The sequence below is a fragment of the Lepisosteus platostomus genome, chromosome 14 (genome assembly GCF_059453375.1).
Source record: "Lepisosteus platostomus isolate fLepPlt1 chromosome 14, fLepPlt1.hap1, whole genome shotgun sequence".
Taxonomy (NCBI): Eukaryota; Metazoa; Chordata; class Actinopteri; order Semionotiformes; family Lepisosteidae; genus Lepisosteus; species Lepisosteus platostomus.
The window spans coordinates 27,029,497-27,040,752 of NC_142624.1; the positions used below are offsets into that span (position 1 = coordinate 27,029,497).

Sequence of the window (11,256 nt, forward strand, 5' to 3'; positions counted from 1 at the left end):
ATTGGCTTATCTCACCTGACTGAGTGAATAACCTGTCTTGAATAGTCCTCCCTTTTTTGTAAGGAAAGAGCCAGGGAGGATGAATGATTAGGGTGAAGGTGCAGCAGAGGACGGGCAAAGGAGTAAAGCAGAAATGTGATATTTACACACAGGTAGGCTGAAGTGAGCAAGATTAGGGGTTGACCTTCTCCTGAACCTTCTGAGAACTTTAAAACTCCATTCACCATGAACAATTTAAAAATGAATAAGTACTCAAATGACATAGGCTTTACATAGTCTTTACTTTCCTTTACCGAGGAATTGTAGCAGTGGGTCCCACGGTACACCACTGGATGATTTGATGGATTCATAAAGTGAAAGAATTTCATAAATGTAATTAGTGTTTTATACAGTATTACTGAAGATTGATATGTTTCTTAAGAATTAAAAAGATTAAATTTAAGCATTTTTCAGAGCACTATCAAGTTGTTTGCTGTGTATTAGTTTGCATGGTCTATTTGGGTAGACAGACAAATTGAACCGCATGCTACCGCTTCATTTGTAACTGTTTATACATGTAAATGCATGTTTAGCTTATTTTGACTAAGAATCAACATAACACTCAGCCTTTCAATTTGTTGCACTGGACATACACAAATTAAGAAGGGTGTATTTTTATGCATACTGGAAACCTTTCAATTGACCTCATTTACCTTAATTTAAATATGAAGTATTTGCCTGTAGAAAAGGATATGCTGAGTGCCTGCTTTGCTTAAAAATGTTAAACACATTTGGGTATTTGGTTTTAATTGCACTCCACAGAAAAGAACTGTACTACACAGGTTTCATATTTTTATGTACAGAAACAAAGGAGAACCAAAAAAAGAGTCTCTCTCGTATGTACTCTAAATATTTAAGCAAAATGTGGGAAGCCTTTTTAATCTTTCTGAGAGAAATTCCACAGTATTCGTTCCCAGTACAAAATTCATATTTATATGAAGGCTTAACTTAAGGACTACTTTAAGAACAAAATGAACATTGTCAATGATAGCTTAGTAATTATGAAGAATATTACAAGTAAATCTAAAATGTTGATAGAAACTACCACCTAGAAGAAAAAGAAACACAATGTTTCAGCTGTGGAGCCTTCTTCGGGTGTGTGGCTCCACAGCCGAAACGTTGTGTTTTTCTCTCTTTTCAGCATGGAATAAACCTTTACCTGTTCCTTTGCAGCCTACACATGCTACCTACTTGAACTACTATTAAAAAATGAGGGTTGAGAAGGTACCTTCTGCTGCTATCTGTGTGGTGTTTATACAGTATGTTACCCCCATAGTCATGTGAGTTTCCTCCCCCAGTCACAAAACATGCTAGCAGGTTAAATTGTTCCTGGAGTGACTGTGAGTGTGTGTGTCTGTCTGCTCTGTGATGGACTAACGTTCTGTCCAGGGTTGTACCCTGCCTTGTGCCTGTTGCTTACCAGGATAGGCTGCATCTCTCCTGCATCCCTGAATTGTAAAAAAGCAGTTAAAAATGGATATATGCTCTTGCACATGGAAAGCCAATCTGATAAGACATGTTGCCCTTTGAAATAACAGTCATTTGTTTACAAGAAAATAATTTGTTAACATTATTCAAACAGTATTTTGGTAAATGAGTCTATAAATATAGTTTATTTAATTATAGCTTTCCATGTCAATTCAAAGATCACACAAAACCAAACTGCAGTATTAGTGTTCCATCCTATATTAGAAATCAACCAGAACAGAATAAGGTTAATTTTGGTGAACATGTTTACCAGACTTCCAAATGTGTCAAGTGCCAAAAAGAAAATTCAAATCCACTCAGGGAGGAACTCACTAGACAGGTCTGGACAGTGACCCCGGCGAAACTATTTAAGCCACGACTTTCAGTGACTCTCCGGAGTTCCTGAAAGTCAGACTACTGCCTTTTCTGGGCTAATGCTGTCTTTGAGGAGCAGGTAGTCAGAGATCACTGTTGGCATGTAAGACAGAGGAAGCCAGAAGAACTTGGCATCCCATCCTGGAGAGTAGCGGGTTCGGGGATGGACGGCTGAGACAGCATGCTCCATACAGCTCACCACCTTCATCAGGTCAGAGTCTGGCAACTGACCCATCATCTTCTTCATCAACACTGACACTGCAAGACAGGAAAGTACTGCTTTCTTACCTTCGCATGAACCCTAGAAATGTAATTTGGATTTACAGCCATAGGAAGAAAACTGGCTGTTAGTTGATGAAACAGATTCTTGGTTGCCCCCATCGCTATGTACTGTATGTGCACACCAAACCATAATGTGACAGATTAAGAGTTTTGATAATGTTGCTCATGATGGAAATGTGCTCCGTCACAAGTCTAAGGTCTTGCACTATCTAAACATAAGATAACGGGCAAAAACAATTCAAAATGAATCTGGAAGCTTTCTAGAATTGGGACTGAAAAGATAAAAGAGTAATGTTTGCTCATGCACGGAAAAGAATGAGTAACTACAACTTTGTATTTAGCACAAAAGACTGGTATCTACCAAAAGTGTTTCTGTATCTTGTATTTTGCTGTACTGCAATTTAAACATTACACTGATTTTAGACTTTTTTAAATATTAGAATGAACACCTGTTTATGTGTTAAGATGGTAAAAGGTGCTACATTTTATCTTCATTTTGTAAGTCTACAAAAATTACCTTTCTGCACATAAGAGCCTCCATAGTCATCTTTGACTTCCTGTGGCATTTTATCCCATAGTTGCTGAACATTTTTTAATAAAATATCAATGTCAGTCACACTGGTTTTGAAAAAGCCTGGTTCAATGCACAGGACTTTCACTCCAAAAGGCATCATGTTTCTCCTTAAAAAACAAAACAAAAAGCAACATGAGAAAATATCTAAATACAACATACAGTAGGTTCATACTTAAAGGCCTGCTGTACTACCTATGACACATATGTGCAGACTTCAGTCCAGTACACTGTGTGCCCATGTTTTAACAAACACAAATACATAACTCAATATAACAGTAGTAACAGAATGAAAAGATTGCATTATGTATTCATAAAAAGGTAACAGTTTCAATTTATAGACAACGTTTTATTTATATAATGAGAGTTCTTAAAGACTTACAGCTTTATTTAACTTTACAGACAAGCTGCTCACTGTTCAACAGGAAATGGTTTATTGCTGTCTTTAAACCACCTGACAATTTTAGATTGCTTTGAAGTAAAAAGACCATTCAGTTTGCACACCATAAAGAAGCCTACATTTGTTGAGAGATGAGATGATTTTATTTGAATGCTCTGTGAATTTCTTTTGGGACCTAAGCAAGGCAGACTTGCATAAGTCTTTGTACTTGTACCTCAAATAATAATGGCATAAAATTCTAAAATCATACCTAAGGCTGTCGTTGAAGGCTTCGACTCCATATTTTGAAACAGAGTAGGGTCCACCAAATGGACTGATTCTTCCGAAGACACTGGCCACGTTCACGACTCTTCCCCGGGCTTTTTTAATAAGAGGGAGTACGCTCAGTGTCACAGCTATAACACCCAGCAGGTTCACATCCAGCATCTGTCTATAATCGTCCACAGTGAGCCAGTCGCAGGGCCCGGAAGGAATAGACACTCCTGCATTATTCACCAGACCCCACAGACCTGCAAAGCACAACACAAACACCACCGTGACAGACACCCTGGATAACCAAGGCGTGATTATTGCACTCAACAAAGATAAGATCACTTTATTGGCCATATACACTTTCTTGTATTAGGAATTTGTCTTTTCGCAGACACCAGTTTGCTCTCCATGAGACACACAAACAGGGAGAGAAGCTTGGGGTCAGAGCGCAGGGTCAGCCATTTATATAGCACCCCTGGAGCAGCTGAGGTTCAGGGCCTTGCTCAGGGGCCCAATGGAATAGGATTCCTCTGCCGGCCACGGGATTTTGAACCGGCAACCTTCCAGCCACAGGCGCAGATCCTTAGCCACAGAGCCACCACACCACCCCCAGTACCCTATGAATAGCACCCACTGGAAATTTAAACTCAAAGACAGCCTTAGTGTAGTACTGTACATCTCGGAATACACGAATCTTCTCGGAATCAATCAAAAGCAGGAGTCTCAAACTTAATTCCTGGAGGGGTTAGAGTGTTAGGTTCTGTGTTTCAGCCAAGCTCTTGACAATGAACTGTAGTTTCTTTAACTGCGGAAATATCAGACTTGATATACTAATCCGACGCTTTCGTGTTTTGGACCCTTGAAAGCTATGACGCAGAAAAAGGCGGAGTTTCCTTGCCGCTTAACCACGGGGTCAGTGACAAATACTGTCCCAACTCTTCGTCGCTTGCTACTTAATTTTATAATAATGAACAGCGCCTCAAGAGCTAAAAGAACACAACGATGAATTGGCGAACACAGAAAATAACAACGCATTTCAAGCACACAGAACAAAGCTCATGGGTAGCCTAAATCTCGGATGAATCCTTTATCATCGAACTAGTTGTTGAGGTTAAATACTTCCTGTTCAGCACACTATTGTTTCTTTGCAACCTGTTAGATACCTGGGAAAGGGATGGTTACCACCTGCCTAAGCACTTTTTCTGCGGGAAAGCCTGCGGCTCTTCGATAAACCTGTAAGTGTCGGATTCCTACGAGAGCTGACAGCCTCACCCTAATTACAGGCTTCGGGAGCGGCCAACAATGAGATTGTTTGGGAAAAAAGAGTGAACAAAAGAGAGAATACAAATGTGCCAACAAGCATTATTTCTCAGGCTTAATCAAATTAGACACCCCTTCTGTACTATTCTGTGTAATTACCTTTTCCAAACAACAATGAAAACAATGCCACGGTTTGCAGACTAACCCCGGTGTTTGGCTACTCATTCTGCTGGAGTTGCACTGTGACACAGTGCCATGATGTAGAGTTCTGCAGGTAACAAACAAGCGATACGTCATGGCAACAAGAGTGGAATCAACGAAATCCAAAAGTACTTAGGTTCCATTCCACGTCTGACTTCACCGAGACCAGAAATTAATAGAGTTGAGACGTACCCTTTTCTCCCACCCTGTCCTTTATGAGCTCGGCAGCTTTAGCAATGCTTTCAGACTTGGTGACGTCAAGGTGGAGAGTCACGAGCCTGTCAGTAGCGCTTTTCCTCAGAGCGTCTTCTCCTTTCTCAGTGAAACACGCAGCAATCACACGAAAGCCCTGTTGGTCCAAATGCTTCGCCAGCTGGTTTCCAAACCCCGTGTCACATCCAGTGATGTACACATATTTGTCAGATTTATTGGGAACGGTTTTGCGTTCCTTGTACCAGCGGTACACACAGAAGAGAGCCGCTAAAGCAAGCAGGTACAGAAACATGTCTGAAAAGAGAAAGAGTTTGAGATAGCTTATTTTCAGTGCAGTCCTGCACTAAGAACCTTTGTAAATGTATGGGCTAAATTTCTAATCTTGACATTGATTGCAATAATAAACCAGATCTCGGCGATGCAAGAAATCCCACTTTTGATAAAGTACTTCTTTTAACTTTTTATCAAGCAGGTGGCAGCTGACGACAACTGTCCAACTGCTGATACGTCTCATAAGCAATATAGTTCTGAAAGCAACACAGGAAATCTGGTCAGTACAGACGTTACACAATCTGTAAACCTAAGCGACGTGTGAGGATTATTGCCTAATTGACCTCACTATAGTGGTACAAATTCGTTATTTGAAGGGGGATTATAGTAGAAAATAATAGACACTGCGAGAAAAAGGAACATTTAGTAAAACACAGCTATACAAATTACAGGAAAGAATTAAACAAGGCATGCACTTGAAAATAGTAAAGGACTACACATCGATTTACACCGAGATACTTAGTATAATCGTTGAAAACAAGTGTCAGATAAGTGCAGGGAGCCCCCTAATACCTTTAAATGATACCGTGAACACAAACTGGCTAGTCTGAGAGCACATTCTCTGTAAGCAAGCTACTTAGTCAAATGAACAGGAGGTAACAGAAGAAGATGCATTCTTATCAAGCTGAAAAGATAAATAAAACTGCTCCGGGCATTACAGCATTTTTCTATTTAAAGTGCACGGTTTGCAAAATGGGTCTCGTTCTGCAACAACAGGTTAATGATTAGCATCATCTTTATACCCTGGACAGCAATCGCTTTTATCTAAGGCAACTTACAATGTATAGGAAATTTGCTTTATGTAGACATATGATGAGCAAACGTGCAGGTACAATAAGGCAATAAATTAATATAACGAGAGCAAAGATGAAAAATAACGCAGATGGAATAAAGAATTAAAACTGTATGCTGATAGTGTTCATACAGAAAAATAATGTAGGCACTCTGAGTGCATGACCTGTTCATAGTGTATAAGTGCAATTAGCAAATTACCTGAACAGTCCCGAATGTTGAAAATATTATTGTGGAATAAAGATAATCTAAAATTGATAATACCTTTCTTAGCTCTGAAAGGAGCCGAGAATAGTCTTTCTAAAAATTAAGTTATCCAGTCCTTTTTTTAAAATTGCGACTACACCCCAGTAAACACCACGGTTTAGGCGTTAACACGAAGCGCAGCTTCCATAATTAGCCGAAGCTGCAGAAACTCCGTCGCTCCTACTGAAAAACAACAGTTTGAGAGATGACGCTGATACCGACGATGTGGGAAATTACAACCAGTAGGGCCGAAAAAGTCTTTAAAAATCCAATTAATTGTAAACGCTTTTAAACATCAGTCTGCTTCACGATTTAGCAATTCGAGATGACATAAAATCTTATACTTCAAAGTCATACATACTGTACATGTTGCAGTGATTTTTCTGTTTGTAATAAAATCATTAACAATAATAATATCATTTACACTAAAAGATGAACTCTGAAATATGTCTGAAACATGAAAGCTATAGTAAACTCACCTACTTTCTGTGGCCTCAATTGATCCAATATAGAAGATGGACCCTGAACTTTTAGTACCACTTAAAAGCAAACCCTCTTCTTCCGGTGTAGGGTGTGTGTATATATTCAATTCTCATAAAACGCCACCTGCTGGCTTTTAAAAAAAATACTTTTTAAATTGACTTTTTATTCTTACTGTTTGGTGCTATGCTCCCTAGCTATTAAAATAGTATAAATAGAAATTTGCTTTGTTGTTCTGTCTACTGAAATAATTAGTGTTGCTTAGTTTATATCTGTTGTTTCCAAAGCATTTAAATTATCACAATTTAAAAAGTTTTGAACGACAACAAAGTAATGATTAATTGGATTGCACTTTATAGATGTTTTTTTTACTCATATAATTTACTCATTTTTGGTATTGCAAGCATTAGCAAGTGTACATAGAAACTTGTTTGATACAGTAATCGTATTTGATTATCTGATTTATTATATTTTTATTTCAGCAGATTTACCACCATAGACTGCTATTATCCACAGGAGTGGTTTGAAAAAATAACCATAGTGCACAGAAGGACATTTTTTTTGGCATAAACATGAATTCCAGGGGCATATCCTTAAAACACCTTGCCCCTACAGAGTTAACAATTTGTTAGTATTCCATCCATTTTCTAACCTCTTTATCCAATACAAGGTTGCAGGGGAGCCAGAGCCTATACTGTTAAGCAACACAAGGTGGGATATACTCTGATGGGTCCATCACAAGGCACACACAGACACAAACACACCCACACAAGGGCCAATCTTCCCAGAAGCCACGTGATCTATTAGCTTGTCTTTGGACTGTGGGAGGAAACTGGCTTCTCCCTCATTAACACAGGGAGAACGTACAAACTCCACACATATAGCACCTCAGGAATTGAACCCAGGGCTCCAGCACCATGAGATAGCAATGCTAACCACTGTGCCACTGCGCCACCTTCCCACCCTTGGTCACATGCATCCATCCACTTTCAAACGGCTTTATCCCAAAGAGGGTTGTGGGGGAGCTGGAGGTTATCCTGGCAAGCAAAGCACACAAAGTCAGGAATTTGTCAGTGTTGAGTGCAGTATTGGAATTAGAAATGTATTTGTAGAAAAAAATACCCCCTTTTGATAAGCATGTCCAAAAACCTCACCTTTTGTTTAAATTGACTATAAGACATGGTTGCTGTCGTCACTCAAAAGTCGTTTGGTCACTTTTAGTCAAATCTTTCTGTGATCTATCCCGAGGAGGGACTTCTTTTTCAGCATTGAGTGTCACATTCCTGCAGGCAGTTTCTGCTGGTTTGGCCTGAATGGTTCTGGTTTCTGTAGTAGATCTCCACCTGTGGCATACTGATATACAGTATGATTATTGGTAATGGGCTTTACTGTGGAAAGTGGTATACAGTATTGAGCTTGTGTAGGTCGATAAGCATTTGACAGCTGTTCAGAGTGCTGTCTGAATTGAACCATGATGATGTAAAGTATGTTACCTCCTTCAATTCAACAGAGTCAGGAATAAGTAGGTAACGTCATCACAGTGTTAATACAACAACTATGTGAATACACACATTTAAATCAAGCTTCCTGTGTTTGTTTTTTCACTACTTATATATTACTTCTCTTCTACATAGAGTACAGATATGATTTTCATTGTATTACTGTATTTTACAGAAAGTAGCACCACTAGATGGAAGTAAACAACCGCATAAATTAATTTGGAAAATTATAGGCACTGAATCTTTTTCTGACCGTGCACTGTTAACACAATTACAGAGCAATAGATTTGATACAACTCAATTGCGGTCAATAAAAGTTGATTGGTCCACTATTTCTTTATAACCCATTTCAGTCTTAACAAAGGTGAATGCAAACCTTTCATTCTTAATTCTGCTAAATGCAAGTTAGATGTTTGATCAGTGCTGATAATTTCATAAGAAGAATAAAAGACACCCAAACTGGGAAGTGCACTGGAATGACCAAATTCTTTATGGATCAATTGCGGAAGGCAATTTTCTACAGTAAAGGAATTGCAAAACTAGCTGAATTTGATGCCAGTTCATTGGAGTTTAAATCAAAATTAGGAAACACTTGGATCAACATGAGGAGTCAATAGATCCTTTCTCCTTCTTCATTACCCTCATGTTCATATCTTGGAGGACAACTTTGAATCCAATCATTTTCACTATAGCAGCAGAGGTCTGCTATATTATAAGAGGCAAGACAGGTCTCAATTCAACAATGACAGTACCTGATCCACAGATAGCCAGCGTTGCAGCTTTCGGCTGTCATGAGCTGTTGGTAATGCTGTTCATTTGTTCTCATTTGGTGTTTTCAAATTCAACATTTTTTGCAAATTTCCTTTGTGGAAATGTTATCATCTGTGAGAATTCCCAAAAGGGAATTAAAAAAAGGTAAATGGCTAACAAAGTTCAAATTCCTGTCTGAATAGTGGTGTTTCACCCAGAGACCATTGCCCTGACTTTTTTTTATCACAGTTTGTTCCTTTCAAAGATATTGATCGCTCTTTAGTTAATGATTGCAAAGAACTGTTTGGCAGCTAGATTGTACTTTGTTAATTTATTTTCAGCAAGTTGTCAGTACATCTTCAACTACTTCAGAGTCCTTAATCTAACCTGTTGTTTTAGGATATGTCTGGAGAATGGTACCATTCTACTAAGTGCTTGTTGTTTTCACCTGTACCAATTTATTTGTAAATATGAAATGGAATATATACGACTCAAGCCCTGTCCTTTGTATTTACACCTTGTGGTCTTTAATCTTCTTAAAGGCAGATCTAATTTACCTGTTCACATGCTTAGTGAAAAATGCACACTTTCTAAGTGCCAATGATCAAGATATACAATGAGTGGATGGTAAACTTGTCTAAGACCTAGTCATGATTGGTTTTCATGACTTGGTGTAGGTGTCAAATTAGGGGCTCTGAGCCATCAAAGAAATAAACATGGAATTCAGCACTGATCAGTGTATGTGATCATCAATCTGTCCTATTCCCAGACATCGGATTGGGATTGAGATCGGGATGAGGTGTATAACTATTGTGGTGCTCAAGTGCTCTCCAGCCCAATACAGTGCCACTGTCTAGAGCTATCAAAACCACAGGGTACACAGAGCTCTCACTAACAGCGTGCAGACTGGCTCAACACCCACACAACAGCCAGCCGTTAACAGTGGCATCTCGCCAATGACTTTGATTAACTACTTTTGAAAGAGGCACTCCCATTGCTGTGCTAACATGTCTCAAGATGACATGGTTATGTTGCCAGAGGTACCCGTGACCATAGTGCTTCTTTACACACTGCCGCTCATGTTGTTACAAAGTGTATTTTTATCTGCTGATTGTGTAATGTCAAAGCACCGAATATTCCATTACAAATTCTGCTCCATAATATTCCCTGTACTGATCCCTGCATGTTCCTTTTGATGTGACTTGAGTGGGTTTAATTATCATACAAGTAACACATGCTTCCAGAATTGTGTAATACAAAAAGCTTCAGGAAATTGTCCAGAAGGCATTTTAGTCAATCATCTTAAGTTTGTTATGCAGTTTATAATATTTGTAATTTGTTGCAGGATTCATAAGATTTTATAACAATGTTTCCATATTGTGAAAATGATGACACTTTGTTAGTGAACAAATGAGTATATATTAGATTCTTTATTCAGGATTAAATTATGTACCCATCTGGTAGAAGTAAATGCACAAACGTTCAGAAACAGTACATTTGAGTACAAAATGTGAAGACAATATGTACACTCCTCTTAATGGGACAATTATATAAACAGCTCACATGTCTTTTTGAGCTAGAATTTCAGAGGAAGCTCTAAAAAGGAGAAAAGAAGCACTTACTGCTAAGCTGTGGTAAAGGCCAAAATAATAAATAATTTATGACTCTCTCACAACACAGGCTGTCAGAGATAAGAATTAGGCTGGAGGTAAGGGACTTGTGGTCATTGAACTCAATTTTCCATGCTGTCGTTAAACTCCTTTGGGTGTAGGAAATGACTTTGAATGGATGAGAGCCATTATTTGAGGGTCTTGTTCTGATGTTTTTCAAAGCAGAATTATAAAATAACACCAAAATCAATTAGTTAACTATGGAAAGGAGAAGAAAGAGTACACTTACATAAAACATGCCTGTGAAACTGAAATAATTCACTCAACTTTTTTTCTGTAAGTTTTATACAGTATACGTTTGTACCATTTTTAGTCCTTCTCTAAAACAGAATTTATTTAGAAACCAGATTCACTAAGGCAATCATGTTAATAGTATCAGCTGAATATTACATGTAATGATGAGTGACAGAAAGACATGTGAGGTGTCCT

General features: G+C 38.5%; 1 protein-coding gene across 3 annotated transcripts; it reads right to left on the bottom strand.

The window, feature by feature from the left end:
• Positions 1–1,633: 1,633 nt before the first annotated feature.
• On the bottom strand, positions 1,634–7,032 carry dhrs9 (dehydrogenase/reductase (SDR family) member 9). 3 transcript variants are annotated; one of them, XM_088605386.1, is made up of 5 exons: positions 6,908–7,032; positions 5,040–5,354; positions 3,385–3,643; positions 2,681–2,844; positions 1,634–2,139 (listed from the first exon to the last, which is right to left on the bottom strand). In XM_088605386.1, the coding sequence occupies exons 2-5, from the start codon at positions 5,350–5,352 to the stop codon at positions 1,916–1,918; spliced, it is 960 nt and encodes a 319-aa protein (XP_088461512.1). In that variant the 5' UTR covers positions 5,353–5,354; positions 6,908–7,032; the 3' UTR covers positions 1,634–1,915. The 3 variants fall into 3 exon arrangements, with proteins under 3 accessions (XP_088461512.1, XP_088461513.1, XP_088461511.1); XM_088605387.1 differs by having other exon boundaries at positions 6,912–7,017; XM_088605385.1 differs by lacking the exon at positions 6,908–7,032 and adding an exon at positions 6,790–6,813.
• Positions 7,033–11,256: the final 4,224 nt, after the last annotated feature.

Coding starts and splice junctions, on each gene's coding strand:
- dhrs9 (XM_088605385.1), bottom strand. Junction 3,644..5,039: donor GGACAGGGTGGGAGAAAAGG/GTACGTCTCAAC, acceptor TGTGCTTTGCAG/GTCTGTGGGGTCTGGTGAAT. Junction 2,140..2,680: donor AGGCTCTTATGTGCAGAAAG/GTAATTTTTGTA, acceptor CCTGTCTTGCAG/TGTCAGTGTTGATGAAGAAG.